This window comes from Tupaia chinensis, unplaced genomic scaffold (genome assembly GCF_000334495.1).
Source record: "Tupaia chinensis unplaced genomic scaffold, TupChi_1.0 Scaffold139072_1, whole genome shotgun sequence".
Classification (NCBI taxonomy): Eukaryota; Metazoa; Chordata; class Mammalia; order Scandentia; family Tupaiidae; genus Tupaia; species Tupaia belangeri.
The window spans coordinates 1031826-1051996 of NW_006198962.1; the positions used below are offsets into that span (position 1 = coordinate 1031826).

At 44.8% G+C, this 20171-nt stretch overlaps 1 protein-coding gene across 4 annotated transcripts in view; it reads left to right on the top strand.

Moving 5' to 3' along the window:
* DDC (dopa decarboxylase) overlaps window positions 1–20171 on the top strand; it is a 113008-nt gene that overhangs the window by 82522 nt on the left and 10315 nt on the right. For 3 of the 4 annotated variants that reach the window (XM_006161795.2, XM_006161796.3, XM_006161794.2), the window contains exons 9-12: window positions 1832–1899; window positions 11891–11967; window positions 16334–16353; window positions 19097–19195. In XM_006161795.2, the coding sequence (XP_006161857.1) occupies window positions 1832–1899; window positions 11891–11967; window positions 16334–16353; window positions 19097–19195 (264 nt within the window). Of the gene's footprint in view, window positions 1–1831; window positions 1904–11890; window positions 11968–16333; window positions 16354–19096; window positions 19196–20171 lie in introns of those variants that run through there. The other variant, XM_027765630.1, reaches the window with a different exon arrangement.

Below are 20171 nucleotides of genomic sequence, written 5' to 3' on the forward strand. Positions count from 1 at the left end.
GGTTTAGCTGGATCCTTGGGGATAAATGGAGCTTCCAAAGGCCTGTCTAAGTGTTGGGGAGGGGCCCAGTGTGTGAGAAGTCCTGATAACACTAGGCCGATACCCAGCCCTCTACAGTGCATGGATGATAGTGGGTTTGCCAGTGCTTGGTGCTGAGAAATAAAGAATAAAGCTCTATATCATATAAATATTCTTTATTGTGGAGATAAGATTCACCATTTGAAATGTCTGTCGGTAGAAAGTTCTGAGGATACAAAAGCTATGCATTTATCTCAGTTTTAAGTCCCCTCCCCAAGGCTCGGCCTGGGTCGATGCCCTTTCTAACTCCTGGTATCAGGTGTAGACTTCTATGAGCTTTCCCTTGCACTATTCTTCTCTTCCTCATGAACTGACAACTTGAGGTCTCAGCTTTCACAGAAGGATGCCTGATGGTCAGACCACCGGGCAAGGGGCCTTCCAGCAAGATCCTATCAGCAGCAGACACTGTTTCATGCCCAACAATGAGTCATTTCAATTTTTCCTCCATTATTGCTTGACTCTCTCCCTAGCTGACTGAGGGTTCCGCTGCTCTGTGGGCAGATAAGGGCTGCAATATCCTGCTGAGGCCCTCCCCTGGGAGATAAGAGCCTTTCTCTCTATCAGCAGGAGGAAAATATCGCTGCTGGGAAATGAAAGAAGTTTAAACAGATCAGCCCCATAGGAGAGAACTAATAAAATTCCTAGCAAACAAAACTCCTCTTTAACCTCTCCTTTCTCTTTATCAACAAATGAAACTTGCCTTCATTTCCTGTCACCTTGAAATTACCTTTGTTGAAATCTGGAAGGAAATGAATCTGTACCTCCAGGGTGGGTTGTCTGGAGGTTGCTGTCTATGGATGGGTCTCCCCATTGACTGGACCAGGGCCCGATCAGGACCTTTACATTTTTACTACCTGCTAGGTGCTCCACCCTAGAAGAAGAAGTATCCCATAGCCTCCAGAAGGCTGGAAAGCTTCCCTTAGGCAATTTCTCTACACAGGGCCTTGCAATGGCAGCTGACTCTGTTTCTGCCATGGCCTGTCCCTGGCCCTTCAGATGACTCTAGGCCCCATCCGCCAGTCAGATGATTAAACCAGGGCTTCCATTTTTAAAAATTAAAAAAGTGCCAGTTCTAACAGCTCAAACAAAATGCAGAGTACCCACCTTGGCCACTCTTGGTAGCCGGAGTTCTATGTTCCCCTTGAAAATATATGACGCCCTTAATGTTGTTGTGAAAACTGAAACCAGTATCTTCCAGGCAGAGGGTCTGTAACTGTTAGGAATACAATGACCTTTAAAACTGTCTTAGAAAAAAAGGATTATTAATACTTAGTGCCAATGTTGGCAAAAGAACCAGTCATTTAGGTGGAAAATGACTTTATCCTGATTTATGGTCGATTTAGTTATGAAATTTTCACTTTCCCATTGTTTACAATGGTACATATTAGGTTGTCAAGAAAGCCATGACATATTTTCCTGTGCAAAAATATCTCATGACTTCCCCAATGACCCAATATAGTCTGAGAATGTTGCTAGTTCATGAAGTTTAGGAACAACAGGCATAAAGTATGTCATAGACCAAAACAGTAGAGTTTTGGGACATAGTATTTACAAATTAAATTCTGACTATTTCAAATATTCCAGTAGTTTTAAATACAATATGGATAAATTTTATGTGATTTCAGACTACGTACATTTGTAAGTGCTTTTTATTTGAGAATACAGACTTTTGGTTACTAGCTATGGGGTCTTATTTTATATCTGAACAGTTATAACTGAGACGTTTTCTTTTGTGTTTCTTATTCCTTGGCAGTTTGCAGATTCATTTAACTTTAATCCCCACAAATGGCTGCTGGTGAATTTTGACTGCTCTGCCATGTGGTAAGTTTCCCTGTTCATTAGATTCCAGGTACCAGTGACAGTTGCTCCCCAGACTTGATGGTCTCTCCAAAAGAAAGCTGGATGGGAAGGGCCTTAGGGCCAGAGGAGCTTGTCAACTTCCTTAACTCACCTCTGCTTCTATTTCTGAACCATTGGTGAAATTCTTGCTAAATCTTCCTCTGGTTGTAAACCTTATCTAGAACATATCATTGCAACATATTGCATCAGAACAGAGAAAGTGGGCAAGTGGGTGAAATGGTGGTTGAGGTGCTGGACTCCCATAGGACCAACTGTGATTCAAGTCCTGGGCCTGGCACCTGGCAGCTTGCTTTCTCACTTTCCACTTTCTCTCTCCCTCTCTCCCTCTCTCGTCAAATTAGAAATGTGATAGAGATGAATAAAATTAAATAAGATAATTAGTTTTTAAAATGTTTGAGTTCTTCATTCAAAAAAAAAAAAAAAGAACAGAGAAAGTTTTGTGAGACCATGCGTACTTTGACTTATCTAGCATTAACAGAGCACAAACGCAAGCAAATTTTAGTACATCTAATTTCACTGCTTCTGTGTTTTATTCTTAGATTTGTTATCAGTCTTAGTTTAATGCTAAGTTTAAGCAATTTAAGTTAAAATGTTTCAGAGCATTTGCTTAGAAAAAAATCAAAGTAACTCTGCTTCCTAAGAATTTCCCTGGAAATTGCTAATACCAATGCCATAATCACTTTGGTTATATTTAGAGTAAGAAAAAGAACTCAAAAGTTCAAGTGGGGGATATTTCATCACATAGATGATGTTTAAAGAAATAATGATGACTGGGATGGTATGGAGAGACTAGAAACTGGTTCCTCTAGTTTTTCAGAGTGAGAGGTTGATTTAATAAATCGTAGAACCAGGAGCTTTGCATGAATTTTGTACCAGATTGGTATGTCATTGAACTCAGGCTTTTCACCTTAGAAATGTGATGAAAGCAGGTCATATTCAACCCAAGTGCAGTCAGCTCTCTCAGGTTGCCCTTTTACTCCAGGCTGGGTATCTCTTTTCCAAAATGCCTGGGACTATTAATGGAAATGTTTTGGATTGCAGGTTTGAGGTATTTTTTGTTTTGTTTTGTTTTCCCAGATCTTGGAAAATTTACATACACTTAATGAGATATTTTGTGGAGGGGTCCAAATCTAAAAATGAAAGGCATTTGTGTTTCATATATACCTTATACACATAGCTTAAAGCTAATTTTATATGATATTTTGGTATTGCAGCATTTTTTTAAGTTATTTCTTCCATGATATATGAAAGAGAGAGAGAGAGGGTCCCCATGCTACAATCCTTCCCCAGCCTCAACTAGCCTGCATCATGGGGATACACTTGGTGCGCTACAGGAGGTCCTGGGACACAAAGCCAGGACCTTTCCCATGTGGCCCAGCATGTTACCACTGCGCCATGACCTGACACTGTATTGTATTTTGACTGCAGCCCAGGTTAGGTGTGGAATTTTCCACGGTGGCTTTAGGTTGGCACTCAAAAGTTTCAAATTTTGAAGAATTTCAGATTTTATATTTTCAGAGTAGGGAGACTCAACCTGTTGTTGGTCTAAAGGCAAAATACCTTTCTAGTCCTTTACTTCTGTTTAAATCAAATTCTTTCTGTCATAATCTTTTCCCCAAATGTGTGATATATGACTGTAAAACTGATTGTAGGTATGATTGTAAACCATAGATTAGAAATCTATGGTTTAATTCTGGCTAAACCATTTCAGGTTTAATTTTATTTGAAATGCTAATAAGGATTTATAGAAGGTATAGCATTTATGAAGGTAGGTATCATTTTATGTTCTTTTCTATTTTATCTATAGTGAGACACAGTGAGAACAGTTTATTGATTGTTGATTGGTCCCATTTTCTCTCTGAATACTGAAAATAGTTCTTATTTATGTACTTATTTAGAGAGATTTGTTTGCCATAGGGCATATGTGCTTGCAGAGAGATAGAAAGACAAAGAGACAGAGAAAGAGAGAGAAAGCGAGAAATCATGCCCTGGGGGGGGATGGGCACACCACAATTCCTTCTCCTCTATTCTCCTCTCAGGATTTTGGGCACACATGCACATGCATGCAGCATGGTTTTAAGCTGCCAGTTCCGGGACTCCAACCATGGCTGATTACGTGGGAGTCCAAGGATATGACCATTACACCATCTGCTGGTCCCAATAGTTCTTAATTTTAGTACAGGATATACAGCCAAAGGCAAAAGATAGATGAATAGAGATACCACAGCTCTCCACTCCCAGCTGTGTATACTGGGTGGAGGTCCATCCCGTCTGAGTTTGCAGAGCTGTGAGGGCTGATGTGCCTTGCAAAGTACACAGTGACAGGGAGTAGGGAATGAAGGCTGAGAACCTACTCAGTTTGGCCCTGTCCTGAGTCTCTGTGCAACAAAAATAAATATTTTGCTAGTTTAGGAAATTGTCATACTAACTCGAGCTGTCCTAACACAATAGAGTACAGTTTAAAAAGACACTTGCAGGGACCAGCAGTTAGCGTAATGACTATGTCGCTGGATTCCCATGTAGTCGACTGCGGTTCGCGTTCCAGAACCAGTGGCTTAAACTCACAGCGGGCGTGTGTATGTGCGTGCCCAAGATCCCGAGAGAAGAATGGAGGAGAAGGGATGGCAGCGTGGCCATTCCCCCTGGGGGGTGATGTCTCGCTTTCTGTCTCTCTGTCTCTCTCTGTCTCTCTGCCGATCGAACGTGCCCTATAGCAAAAAAAGAAAAAAACTCTCCAAAAATAGAAAAAAAAAAAAAAAAGACACTTGTAAGAGCCAGAATTCAGAAAAGTGTAGGTATCTCTCTGCAATTCTAAGAATTGGAAACAAGCAAGCAATTATTAGTTTTAAATGTTTTACATATATATTTTAATATTTCGCAAATAGAAGAAATAACATACAAATGGATTTTTAAAATTGCTCTCACTGGCTTTTTGTATTCCTTAAAATAAAGTGTCTCTCTTTTATTTCATGAAATTTTACCAATAGTTTGGTCCAGAATTTAACATAAACTCTTTTGTTATATTCTTTCAATATTTAAATGGACAAGATAATTGAAGTTTCTAAAACTGGCAATCATGATAAGCACAGTAACTATGTTTCATAATGATTTTATTTTCTGCTCATAAGCTTTTTATTGTTCATGTGGTATTTCGAATCTTTTATAAGTAAATATGAATCATTCTGGTCAGTTTAATATCTCTTTAATATCATCTCTTCTCTAAAGAAAGTCTCCAATTCCACATACGCCGAAGACATATATTACCTACTTAAAAAAAAAAAAAAAGCTTGATTATTTTCCATTCCAAATGAAATTTGATCACAAATTGTTTTTATAGCATTTGTACATTTCTGTTACAGTAGAGTGTTTTTTAAAATTTAGTGACTTTTGGAACCAGCAGTGGCAAAGGTTCTAGATTCCCCCATGGCTGACTGCAGTTTGAGTCTCGGATCTGGTAGCTTGCTTTCTTGCTTTCCATCTCTCTCTCTGTCTGATCAAATTGAAAAATAATAATAACAAATCAAATTAAATAAATAAATAAATCTTAAAAAATAGTGACTTTTAAAGAGTTTTAATTGCTGTGAATATGGTAAGTCTTGATTCTAGACCTTGTCTTAAGATAATTAGTACAGTATCCTTGTATCTTTTTGGTTTCTTTGCATTTTGGTTCAGGAGCCCACTAACCTTATGAATCCTGTAGTTGTAACATGAACTGTCATTCAGTAGAGCCCTCCTAGTGTGGCAGGTTTCTAAAAAATAAAACCTAAGTAAGCTAGACTTTCAACCAGCACAGGGGTCCTTTCTCCTCATTCTACAACAATGTGTCTGGCAACAGAGAGAGGTTTTTCTCATCACCAGGCCCAGACAGTGTGAGGTCACTCTAATAACTTGAAAGCTGTTTCTTTGTGCATGCATGTGTACATGCAAACGTCTATTTGGTTAAGTAAAATCCTTCTTCTTTATAATATTATATGTCACAAGGAAGTGCAAAGCTGGTGCCTAAATATTGAAAAGAAGATCACTCCAGACCCATTGGAAACCTGGGCAAATAAAGAAAGCATAGTGAGAAATTGGGAACCCTAAGAACTAAATATAAAGATAAATGTAGTGAGACATGTGGCACACAAGTAAAGCACTACTTAGAGAACAGACTTAAATGGAAACAAGGGAAGCCAATCACAAACTAAATGTTCAAATGAAGCTGGAAAATAGCAACAGGCTCCTCCTCTCCCCCAAACTAAAAGTAGGAAAGTGATAAAGGTGAACAGACATAATGAAACAGAGGGTACAGACTCAACAGAGAGGATCCAGATGCTGGTCCTTGACCCACCTAATTAAGCAAGTGATCACTGGAAAGATGGAACAAAATTAGAAAAAGAGGGGCCAGCAGGTGATGTAGTGGGCAAGGTACTGGATTCCCACATGACTGACTGTGGTTCAAGTCCAGGACCCAGTGGCTTGAAAAATCACAAATAAATAGATAAATAAATTAAATAAATGTTGAAAAATAGAAAGTAAACAGGAGAAATCACTGATAAACTGTAGTAGAAAACAAAAAGGACATAACTATGAACACTTCAGAGATTTCAAAAAAATTTAAATGCAAGCACTATGAATAACATCATGGTATAAAGGGCCCACGAATAATCAAACACAATAACTAGAAAAGACATCCTACTAAAGCTGACTTCAAGAATAAATGGGAAAAAAATCTTATCATTAGCACGGATCATGTGCCCACAGTTCAATTTCCTTACAATTAAATAGCCAAGTTTTTCTAACAGCAAGAACTCTACCAACCAGTCAGGGATGTGTCAGTCTTGACTATAAATACAATTTACAAAAAAACCAGCAAGAGAGGACAGCATGCCCTCCCTCTCCTGTGTCATCAAACAAGTCTCACCTTGGTTCCAAAGCCAGACAAGAAACTGAGAAAGAAAAATGATAGGACTGTCTCACAAATTTACATGTAAAAATCCTAAGTCAAACACTAGCAAGTAATAATCCAAGATTGTTTTTTAAAAAATAGCACATCACGACTGAATTGTGTTTATTCCAGTTATGGTGGGTAATTTAATATTAGAAGACTTTAAAAGATTATTCACCGTGCTAACAGGGAAGGAGAAATAAAGTTATCATCGTATTAGATGCAGAAAAAGCATTAGGACATAAAGTCTTAGTAAAAGAAGGACGGAGGAAAACTTTCTAAATCTTAGAAGAAATTATAATCTACCAGAAAATTATAGTAAACCTTTTCTTAAGGGTGAAATATTAGAAGCACTCCTTTAAAATCAGAAGAAAATAAGCATTCCCATTATAACCACTTCCATCCAACATTATATTCCTCAGTCTGCATAGCAGGAAACAAAAAAGACACAGAAGTGTAAGGACTAGGATGGAAGATATAGAACTCCCATTGTGCTCAATGATGTGACTGTCTGCAATAAAAAGCACCTTCAGAGTATTATAATCAATAAGAGAACACATAGGGTTGGTGGATAAAGCAGTACTATTTTCTCCCAAGTGTTTGTTATAGGGCACATGTGCTTCCTGGAGAGAGACAGAGACAGAGAGAGAGGAAAAGTAAGAAATCACCTCCCGGGAGGATAGCCACACCACAGTCCTTTCTGCTTCAGTCTTCTGTCTGGATTTTGGGCCCACATGCACACGTGTGCTCAGTGTGATTTTTCAGGTTGGGAGTCAGAGACTCGAACTACAGTCGGCCATGTGGGATCCAGAACCTTAACCTCCATGCCACCTGCTTGCCCCGACCCCTTCAGTGAAATTCTAAGAAAATTCCTGAATGGCATAATATTTTTACAGACCAAAAATAGGCAAGAGAATTATGAGGAAAACTATGCTGGGAGCCTATCTCATCATATCCATGAGTATGGGAAGTTAGTGTGGCACCAGGACAGGTAGGCAGAGAATGCAAATAGGAAGTGGGAGCCCAGGGCCAGCTGGTGGCATGGTGGTTAAGGCACTGGATCCCACATGGCTGAATGTGTGGTTCCAGTCCTGTACCCAGTGGCCAGAAAAAGCATGGATGTGTACCCAGAATCCCCTCATGGAAGGCAATTTCTCACTTTCCCCCCCTCTTTCTCTCACAAGTACACATGCCCTCTGGCAAAAATTTAAAAAAAAAAAGAAGAAGAGGAAGAAGAGACAGCTTAGAAACAGACCACTATGTACTCAAAATAGAATTCCCAATATTTACAGAATGTTTACTATCCAATATGACAGAGAAAAGCAATCTAGTAGAAAAATGACCAACAATTTATTTCCCAAAGAGGAAACAAACATGGCCTCTTAGCAACTGCAAAGTTACTCAACCACATTAGGAATCAGAAATGCAAAATCATGGTGAAACACTATCGATTTTTCAAAATAGTCTTCCTATCGTAGGGCTGGCTTCATATCCTGGTGGTTAAGGGACCAGGATTCCACATGATGCATGGCAGTGTGGATCCTGGCCCTGGTGGCTGGAAAGGCACACGAGGTGCATGTGCGTGCATGTCTCAAGTCCTGGCAGGACGGAGAAATGGAGCAGAAGGCATTGAGGCATGGTATGCCTCAGCGGGGATGCTTTCTTCTCTCGCCCTTCACCCCTACCCCTCTCAGGCAAGTGCATGTATCCTCTGGTAATAAGGGGAAAAAAAAAAGTCTTCTTTAACTAATGTTGGCCAGAGTATGGAATAAGAGAAGCTTAGGACACTGTGCAACACTGGGGAGCTTCCTTTGGTGCTTTCTAGCCAGTAAGATTGTAGATGCTTCATTTGATTCTAGAAGTGGGCACGTGTCCTACCGGTCCCCCCCCCCAGGTGTCCCAGGACACATTCATGCCTATCAGTAGACACACAGCAGCGTAGTTAGTCTAGCGATAAATGGAACACTGTAAGAGAAGAAATGTGTTAGGATATGTCTGTGCAGTCGGATCCAATGAGGTAGAAAACAAGTGAATAATATCTACATGCTTGGATGGTGTGAAACTCACAAAAACAGTTTTGAGAGAGAAAGTAAGTCATAGAAAAATACAGAGAAGAACACCACTGATGTTTAAATGTCCTAAGTTTATGTCACGGTATGGATAGAAACGTGCAAATGTGAGAAAATAATACGGGGGGGGGGGGTTGTTTTCAAATATTTCATGGAAACATGTGTCTTGTAAACAAACTATGCATGGATTTCAAATGATTTTTGTGGAACCAGTAGATGGCATAATGGTTATGTCACTGGACTCCTATGTAGTCGATCACAGTTCGAGTCCTGGACCTGGTGACTTAAAACTCATGTGAGGTATATGTGTGTGCATGCCCAAAATCCCAAGAGGAGAATGGAGGAGGAGGGATTGCTGTATGGCCACCCCCACCCCCACCTCCCCGCCCGGGAAGTGATTTCTCACTTTCTGTCTCTCTGTGTCTCTCTGGCGAGCACACATATGCTATAGCAAGAATCTCTCTTAAAAAAGAAAAAAAAATTGCATCAAAATAAACCCACATTTTAATTCCACTTTTCTACGAATTATTTGAAGTTCCCTTGTATAGACTGCTTAGAGATTTGTGCAGAAAACTGTGTAGAACTACATGGAATTAGAAGCTCACATTCAGTCTTGTGGCTTCTTGTTTGGAGCTAGACCATAAGGAGGTGAAGAGAGAGACATGCAAGGAAGAATAAGCTTTTATTTAAGATTTAAGTTGTACTTAATAAGCAGAGTGGAGATAGTCTTATGCCTTTTTTGTGTGGCTTTAATACTGCATAATATATATTTTTAAATGATTTCATTTTATTTATTTATTTTTTTAACTTGCTGTAGGGTATGTGGACTCAACAGGGAGAAAGAGAGACAGAGGGAGAGAGAGGGAAAGTGAGAAAGCAAGCCACCAGGTCTGGGAATTGAACCACAGTCAGCCATGTGGAAGTCCAGTGCCCTAACCATCATGCCACCTGCTGGCCCACTGTATAATATATATTTTTAAAATATTATGTCTAATTTAAAGAAATAGCTTTAAGATCATTTGCCAGCAGACAGAAGTCTGAGCTTCATGCACAAAAGGCAGAGTTCTTATAGAGACAGAGATCCAGATTCCTCTCCCTCGCTTTATCCGGTCTCTTTAAGGCGACGTGCAGAGCTTTCCCAAATATGGAGTCTTTTTTCCCTAAAAAGAAGACTCTTTAGTGGATCTTCATGAAATGGCTGCAACACAGTAAAGTTCCCCAGACATAACAGGTGCAATAAAGGCACTTCCCCTGGTCAAAGAGCATATGCACGAGACAGCCTACTACTGCTTACTGACCGAGTCTGTCTTTCAACTCTTCAAGGAAATAAGACCTCAATGATCTTTTATAACTACTCTCTTTTTCCTCTTACATCGCCTCACTGTCAAACCACACCCCAACATCCTATTTCATGCTCACTGGGTTTTCTCTTTTGGGGACACTCATACTGTGTTTTCAAGCCTACGCTATTGTCAGATGGACAAGTTCTCCTCTTGTGCCCCTATGACACTGTTTGCCACCAAATTGCTTGGGGATGATGTCTACACTGCCAAATGAAGTGGAGACGCAATTATCATGCGGTCCAGGCCACGCCAAGCTCAGTCCCGTGTTATCCAGGGTGACTGTCATTACAGGTGCTCCGTGCGGCAGGTAGGCGGGAAAGGTCGATGTCTACAGCACCGGGCCTCTGCCTTCTGAGCACCAAGCCTCTGCGCATTCGTCCAGAGCACCTAATGGCCACTGTCAGGGCCACAGGCTGGGCCGAATCCTGGAATAAGACACAGAGAAATAAACACTAGCCTACCTGGTTTTCTTCTCCTGACACCAGTCCTCCACCTCTGCAGATACCTACAGCAGGGTGTCCTAGCCATTCAGAGTCAGTGTCAGAAAGCACAGCTTCTAGGGTTCAGTCCTACACTACTGCCTTCATGTAGGTGCTGGTCACAAGTATAGGGTGTGGTCATGAGTATAGGGGCCCCAGGTCACCCCCACTGCTCTCTGACATGGTTACAAAATTGGGAGTTCTCATAGCCCCACCCCAGGTTCAGTAATTCTTCAGGATAACAAACAGGACCAAGGAGGGTGCTTGACTTAGTTTAGGGGTTAATTACAAAGGGAACAAATGGGCAGCCAATGAAGGGATGCACAAGGCAAGCTATGGATGGGGTGGTGGGTGGAGCTCCTGTGTCCTGTCCAGGTGGGCTACTGTCCAGCTCCTTGACGTGTTCACCAGCCCAGAAGCTCCCCAGACGCTGCTATGTAGGAGTCCATTTTCTTTGCCTATTTCTTCCAGAAGAGAGACAGCACCCAGCAGGGTCTTGACACTGTTTCAGTCCCAGCCTTCACTCAGCCCCAGATCATGGGCTAGTACATTCCTGCCATACTTAGCAGTTCTCTGGACTTGAAGCAGGAACCTTCCCACGTGGAACGTTCCTCACAGTGCTCTGCATTTTACTGCTCTGCCGCCATCCAGCGCCTTGCTTAGGAGCTCTTAATTAGGGTTCCGTTAGGTAGACGTGAGTAATTACATCAGTGGTTGACCATCTCCAGCCCTTCCCTGTCTTCCTGGAGGGTGGGATGGGGTTGAAAGTTGCAACCTTTCAATCTGCCTTGGTCTTTCTGGCAAGGATCTCCCACCCTGAGACTACCCACAGGCCTCGGCCACCAGTCATTGCACTCCCATAAAAGACTCCTGTCACTCTAAAGATTTCAGGGCATTAGGAGCTGTGAGCCAGGAACCAGGGATTGTGCCCACCTCAGGTGCTGGTGCCCTAGAGATGGACGCTGAGCTCACGTGGGTTCAGGCGGTGGTACAGAGACAAGGGTTGGGAACAGAGCATAGTGTCAGGGCACGGGATCTGAAGCAGGTGCCTGAGCTGGGCTGGGTGGGAGAAGGCGGTGTGGTCCCACCCAAGGTGTGGTGCCATCAGCCCTATCATTTGTTCCTTAAAACCAGGGTGAAGAAGAGAACAGACCTAACGGGAGCCTTTAAACTGGACCCTGTCTACCTGAAGCACGGCCACCAGGACTCAGGTAAGCTACTTATCTGCTGTCAACAGTTTGTACCTGTCAACAGTTTGTACCTGTCTGTTGTCACCAGAGGTGCCCAGAGACAGGAGACTATTCACATCCAGGGAGACCTGCCAGTGGAGGCTGAGTCTGCATGTTCCTGGACTCCTTTGCTGTGGTGTGGTTGGTTAAGAAGACCTGGGGGTTCCTGGGGGAGAATCCTGCCCCAGAAACACTGAGAACCTGACTGTTCAGTGCAGGGGCAGGGGCAGCCGGAGTGTGTGGAGCTCAGTCATGGGATTTCAGTATGGGGACGGGCGCCTCCCCTATGAAGAAACATCTCAAACATGGTGGCCCTATGTCTTTCCAAGAAACGATTTGCATCACCTTCCATCAATGACATGAACTGGGATAAAGTAATGAAGAAGACTGGGTAGGGGTCGTAAGTGCAGAGAAAACAGGATGAAGCCAGAGACGGGACTGGTTCATAGCCGTGCACTCCAGTCTGTGCCTAGGCAAACTGCTTCCTGTGGCGGCCTTGGTGACAGCCAGCCAGCAGGTCCAGCACCACCCACACAGTCTAGTGAGTGAGGCAGGAGGTTGGCAGGCAGTCATCAGAGGGCACAGGGTGGCCACGGCCTTCTCCCAGGGCCACTGCAGAGAACATACCACTGCTACGGATGGCCTCAATTTGGCCTTGGGCTTCCTAGGGACAGATCAGGCTCTGAGCCACATGACTGAGGGCTGAGAACAGAGTTCACTTTCCAGTACAGAGATTTGTCAGACGTTTTCCAGTGCCTCTTGATAAGGTCCCTTTTCATGATGTGTCAGAATTTCTTTAAGACAAAGCATGGCTTACTTCATATGGCTGTCATCCTTCTGTAGGCCAGGCCTGAGCATCAGATCAAGAGATCTCACAGGCCAGATCCTGAGAGAAGTCAAGGGGTAAACCTAGGTTTCCTCAAGTGAAGAAGAACGACCTCAGAGATACAAAAGCAAATGGAATGGAAAGTCATCAAAAGTCAACAGTGCTTACCTCTGGATGGTGTAATTATTCATACATTTTCCTAGTTTTCTCTACATTTTAAGAAGCATTGTGAGGCCAGCTGGTGGTATAGTGGTATTGCAATGCTCTGTGATGCTAGATCCAGATGGAAAGGTCCTGGGTTCACATCTCAGGGCCTCCCTCTATACACACACACACACACACACACACACACACACACACACCTGTGATCTGGGCTGGCTGAGGCTGGGGGTGCATCATGGCATGGAGACCCTGGTGGTAGGGGTACTTCTTGCTCTCTCTTTCTCAGTCTCTCATGAAAGAGATAAATTGATAAACTTAGGAGGGAGGGGAAGGAACATCATAATTAGAAATAATATCTTTGCATGTCAAGGTGCTCAGAGTAGTACAGTCACTCATCCTGAGGTGTCAGACGATTCCTAAGCACAGAGCCTTCCACGGCACTCACCTGACTCCATGTAACAGTGACCAATGCATGAGCTGTCACAGTCAGTCTAGTCCTCCTCCGAGTTGCCAACTTCATCCACTGATCCAGTATTTCTGGGTGTTTGCCTGGAGCAGCTCCTGTCAAGCTTCCTCCGTGGAGAGCCCCACCAAGCTGTCTGGTGCAGTCTTGCTCCACAGCCAGGCTCATGGCCCTCCTGCTCACTGTGGCCTTCAATGTTTCCATATTTCTGCTCAGTCTCCTTCAAGAACTCCAGAGCCTTCCGTATTTTTCCTTCCCTTTAACTACTGAGTCAAAAATGCCCTTCCTGGAGCCAATGCCACTTTGCCTAGCTTTTGAAACCATGTGGCTCTAAAATAGTACACCTATTAATTTAAAATAACTCATGGATTGGGACCAGCAGATGGCGTAATGGTTATGTCGCTGGACTCCCACGTAGTTGACTGTGGTTTGAGTCCAAGACTTAGCGGCTTAAAACTCAAACCAGGTACGTGTGCGTGCATGCCCAAAAACCCGAGAGGAGAATGGAGGAGAAGGGATTGCAGTGTGGCCATCCCTACAGGGGGTGGTTTTTCACTTTCTGTCTCTCTGTCTCTCCAGCAAGTACATGTGCCCTGTAGTAAAGACCTCTCTTAAAAAAAATAAGAGAGAGAGAATAAATAATGTAACAGAGAAAGTCCAGAAAGGTTGTCCTTTCACATTTTACTTAAGCAGGATCTTAGTTGATCCATAAATTGTTTTATTTTATTTATTTATTTATTTATTTATTTATTGTTTTTTAGAGAGAATTTTGCTATAGAACACTTGCGCTCTCCAGAGAGAAAGAAAGCAAGAAATTGCCCCTGCGGGGGATGGCCACGCCACAGTCCCTCTTGGGATTTTAGGTATGCACGCACACACGCCCAGCGTGAGTTTTAAGCCACCAGGTCCGAGACTCAAACCACAGTCAACTACATGGGAGTCCAGTGACGTGGCCATTACACGATTCTGCTGATCCCTCGTTTTAATCTACCTATTGGGCAGTTCTTCACACATTTATCTTCACCCAAAAGATGCCGAGCCTCCTGACATGAGGGAATTTTTAAAATTTCTCTCTGAAGCCCTCACTGCCGCCAGCACAGGGCCTATGCGTGGGCTACCATGGAGCTTGATGAAGCCTGGAGAGTGACCTGAGTGAATGACAGGCCAAGTCTTTGGGAACTTCTATTATCTTCACTACCAGTTGTGTTTGTTTTCTAAAATGCATTTCTTTTTATGAGACAGAGAGACAAGCCCCCTCCATGAGGCTTCATGCTGTGATCCTGCCCCTTCCCCAGCCTTCCAAGCCAGCTAGGATCATGGCATGCACCTGCCTGGTGTGTACAAGGCAACCCAGGAACCAGGCCCAGATCTTCCCTATGGCTTCCAGCATTGTGGAATTTCGTGCCACCACTGGGCCCCCTCATCTGGGTATCACTTCTAGTCTCCTTGGATAATAATGGATCCATGGAACCATCAGACTGCCCTGTGTGGTGGATGAAGAGCAATGAGGTCGATGGTGGGTGGTGTTGGGCGGAGACCTTGGTTCGGCTAAACACGGGAGGGCCACTCCTGGCCACGTTGCAGCCATGCCCTGTTCCTTGCCATGCCTGTGACAGTGATCAGATTCCCATGATGAGTCCTCAGCCGGTCTGTGCAGGATGGAGCAGTGACATAATTCTCACAGATCCCTTGCCCAAAGTCACTGGTAGAAACTTCCATCTCTGGGACCTCATCCAGGATCTTTTCACTTCATAATCCTGGGATTTGTGCCTTAGGCAGAGGGGAGACTAAAACCCAAACCTGCCATTTTCCATAACAGTATGGAGTCATCGACTCTGGGATGGTGACCTGAAGACGGTATTTGCTGAGCGTCTGCTCTGTGTGGACACTGAGCCAAGACTCACTAAGACCCATGAGGCCAGAGATGGGTCTTCCTCCCTCTGCCTTTCTAAATATTCTGGTCAGTGCTGATCTTGCAAATTCACCTTGCCAGGTGGGACTGGGCAATGAGCAATGGAGCCCATCTGAATGCTATCACTGCTGGGCACTGGGCGAAATCTCAAGCGTTCCACGCCTATGCAACTGCAGAGAGCAGAATGAAGGGGACTCCACTAGTGAATTAATTAGCAGGTCCAGTTTGTGTTTGGGGCATTCTTTTTTGTTTGTTTTGACCACAGGTCATGTGTGTTGGCCAGAGAGAGACAGAAACAGAGAGAGAGAGGGGAGAGAGAGAGAGAGTGTTCCCCAATCGGGCATGGTCGCACTGCAATTCCTTCTCTATTTTTCCTTCTGTTGGGATCTTGGGCACACACGCATACACACATGAGCCCAGATTGATCTTCAAACCAACAGGGCCAGGATTTGAACCACAGTTGGCCATGCGGGATCCAGTTCCCTTAACCATTAGGCCATGGGGTCAGTCCCGTCTTTTAAATTTTTTTCTTTATTTAATAATTGGCCTAGAGCATATGTACTTTCCAGAGAGAGAAAGGGAGAGAGAGAAAGCACCCCCCACCCCCCGCAGTGGTCATGCCACACTCTTTTTCCCTCCGCGTCTTCATCTGTCCAACTTTGGAACACACATGTACATATGCCTAGTGTGTTTTTCAAATCTCTGGGTCTGGGATTTGAACTGTGGTCTGCCATCTGGCTCCCAATGAACCATGTATGACCACTGCATTATCGGGCTAGCCCGGAGTTCTGAATATTCTCCTCTTAGAGGCTCATGTTGCCTGGAATCTCTTACCTTGGGAAGTACCACAAAGAACGCCTGGCTGTGGCCACCAAGCAGTTTTATCTCTGCTCAGAAGACTATGTATGTGACACAGGAAATTCCCCTGGAAGAGAATGATCATGTAATCAACAAGTCTTTCTAATGGCTTCTTTCTCTTCTCCAGGGCTCATCACGGACTATAGGGTAAGTGGGAGCTTTGTCTCTCTAAGTTCCAGAGCTGTCATACTACAAAATACGATGGAGTGCAGGAGGCTTCTGTGACTGCATCTCCCACTGTCCCCCTGACTCTCACGATCAGGGATCCTGCTAAGGATGCCTTTTGACTGGGTCCTAGTTGATGAGTCACCGGGAGCCTGCCAACCAGAGGTGTCTGCTTAGGAAGAAGCACTCCTTGCACCCCCAGGGAGTTCTCCTGGAGGGGAGGGAGCTTCTTGTGGTTCCTCCTATGGCCCCTCACCCTGCTCCATGTTGTGTGTCATGGGGGATAAAGGACACACTGAGGGAAAAGGAGAGGGAGGTTCAGAGACCACAGAAGTGCTCAGATGGGGACCGTCATCTCAGCCACTTTGTTGCAAATTACCTCTTTCTTTCTTTGTTTTATTTACAAGTGTTTTGTCAATCCCTAAATAGCAAGTAGTTAGGGAGACTTCCTAAAAGAGAAAAGCTACTTACTCAGGAATGGGAATGGTGATGCAGAATATGCTTGCCACAGTAAAGTATAAACATAGCTGTATTGGGAACCAGCAGTTAGCGTAATGGCTATGTCGCTGGACTCTCACGTAGTCGACCACGGTTTGTATCCCGGACCCGGTGGCTTAAAACTCACGCCAGGCGCGTGTGCGTGCATGCCCAAAATCCCAAGAAAAGAATGGAGGAGAAAGGATTGCAGCGTGACCATCCCCCCTGGGGGGTGATTTCTCACTTTCTGTCTCTCTGTCTCTGTCTGCCTGCCGAGCGCACGCGCCCTATAGCAAAAACCTCTCCAAAAAATAAAAAAACACAGCTGTATTCAGAATGGAAAAGTATGAAAAGGGGTTTTAAAAGAAAGAGGAGGGATTATATAAGATTTTGGGGGGCAAATCCCCCTGATTCAGAATCAATAACAAGGGTGGAGACAGTTCAATACTGGACAGGCAGTTTTCGGGTAGATGTCTTTGCAGAAGCAGGCCTTTGTCAGGCTGTAGGGGCCTTTGTGCAAGGCTGTGGTTCTGGCGGAGTCTTCATGGTGGTTCTTGTTATCAGACACAGGCGCAGGTGCATGACAGTGGCCCCCAGATGGTCTCCCCCATCCATTTAATCAGAGCTTGACACAAGTTGTCATAAATGACTCTATTTTGAGTCCAGCAACTTTCACAGTTTAGTGAAGTGTGTTGGAAAATACCAGACCCTCCCAACTTTACTCTGGAAAAGAAGTTGGAACCCAAAGCAGTGCTAGAACAAAGAATAGTCCCCCTTGCGGGGACAAGTGTGAGGCCACTGCATTGGTCCCTTCCCCACAACAAGAGGGGACCCGGGCCCTGTTCTCTTATGTTCAAATTGATGGGCATGGGATGTCTTCCAGCAGACCTGGCCTTCCTGACAGGTGTGCTTCTGAGAGCTGTGGGACCGAGCATCTCACTGGCCACTAATAAGCTACCAGGAGCTGCCCCTCAAAGACACTGCGTGTCCCTCCATCTTCCTGTGACACCTGAGAGCCGGAAACTGCAGGGTACCAGGAAACCTCCCAGGCCATCAAAGCTGGTCCTAAACAGAGTTTGGGCAAAATGTGCCTACTACCCTCAGCCCCACAACCAGAGAGAGACACTCCCCACACCTGCTTCCTCTCCACAGAAGTGGAGGTGCGAACCTGTTCCACAGCATTAGGGAGATAAGATGAGATGATGCGGGAATACACACAGAGCAGCCTCTGGTGCATTGATAAAACCAGGAGAACCACGCTGAGCCACAGCCGAGTCTCACGTTGGGTCCAGGCCTCCCTTTGCAACCTGGAAGCTTCTGTGGAGCTCTTGCTCTGAGCCCCTAGGGCTGCTTCTCCCACAGTGCACAAGTGGGGGCTCAGGCCAAGCATCCCCTGGTGCCCACACGGCAGATGGCTTGGATGACAAGGCACTGTACCCTGCTGTGGTGTCTTGTCCCACGCCCAGTGGGAAACCCATCTCTTAGCTCCTCTCTGCAGGCAGGGGCCTAGGGGACAAACAGGGAGTGTAGGAGCCCCTGCCTGACAAGCTTAATAGGATAGTACTATTTACAAGGCAATATGAAGTGCCACCCCACTGTCCTCCCAGACTTGAGTTACTGTAATTCTAAAGGTTGGAGCCCCATGCAAAAGGTAGCGTCCCGTGAGCTCAGGTCAGGAACAACTAAGAAAAGCAGAGGGCAGGCTTCTTCGAGAAGAGCACATGGGTCGATGTTGCATTTTTTGGTGAGGGGGTCTTGGGGCCACTCCATGGTGGTCAGTAGGACAAGAAGGGAACCTACTTTGCTGTAGGAAACGGTGCCAGAACATCACAGGAAGCAAGGAGCAGGGACTGGGTTTCAATGCCTGCTTCTTCATAAGCAGAGACACCCGTGAAAGAAGCCCCCTCACCCGTGCTCCATGCCGGACACAGTGCCCTCTGGGGTCAGGCAACGTCTGCCTTCAGGACCCTGAGCTCGGTATGAGATCTGCCCTGGTGCTCTCGGTCAACATATGTTGAGTGGGAAGAAGCCATGAGCATCTGTGTCCCATGTCAACAGTCCTGCCTGTCTCCCTCCCTCTTGGGACTTTGCAAAGAAAGCCTCTTGCTCTGGGCCTCCCCCTTCATCGTGGTCTTGGCCAGCCAAGTGGAGTCACCAGGGAATTAGCTGCCTCCCAGAGAAGAAGGAGAACTCATGAGTCAGAGGAAACCCTCTGAACACAGTCCTTACTGACTTTGTTTTATTTCAGCACTGGCAGATACCGCTGGGCCGGAGGTTCCGCTCTTTGAAGATGTGGTTCGTCTTTAGGATGTACGGGGTCAAAGGACTGCAGGCATACATCCGCAAGGTGACTTGGTTTTCCTGGGTTTCCTCGTAATAGTACAGAGACCTCAGGGCCCTCAAAAATGAATTCAGATGCCTACATGAGCCAATCTGTGGGAAGGGAACCAGACTGTAGTTTGGGTTGTTGACAGCAGACTATATGTAAGATGTTTTTAAGACCCTCGCATTAAGATTATCATTATCTTGGGACCAGCAGGTGGCATAGTGGTTAAGGCACTGGACTCCCATGTAGCTGTCCGTGGTTCAAGTCCCAGACCTGCAGGCTTGAAACTCATGCCAGGCACATGTACATGTGTGCCCCAAATCCCAGGAGGAGAAAGGATTGCAGCATGGCCAGCACCCCTGTGGTGATTTCTCACTCTCCCTCTCTCTGTCTCTCTCTTTCTAGTGAGTGCATCAGAAAATGTATCCTATAGCAAAATTTTAATTTTTTTTTTAATTTTCAAAAAGATCATTATCTGGCCCAGCCACGGTGGCACACACTACTAAGATGCTGTGCTCTAAAGGCTGGGACCACATAGATTTCAGGTTCAGTTCCCGTTCCAACCTAAAGACAGGGTGTGATGGCATGCACCAGCAGCTAGAGGTGGAAGGGTGGAGTGGGAACTGAGGGAGGAGGATCAAAACATGCCAAACCCTTTCCTTCTTTGATATGTGTCTCTTTAAAAGGTATTTTTCTATAGGGTGCATGCACTCAGTGGAGAGAGACAGAGAGAAAGGAAAGTGAGACGTCACTCCCATGAGAGGAGGAGCATGCTGCAGTCCTTTCTCCTGTGTCCCCTCGGGATTTGGGGCACACTCGCACATGCACTCGGCATGTTTTTTAGGCTACTGGGCCCTGGACTCAGCAGCAGAGTTGGCCTATGGAATCCAGCACCTTAATCACCACACCACCTGCTTGTCAGGCAAGACCCTTTCTTAAAAAAAAAAAAAAAAAAGAAAAAAAAAGGAGGAGGGACACAGGTTAGCGAATGGCTAAT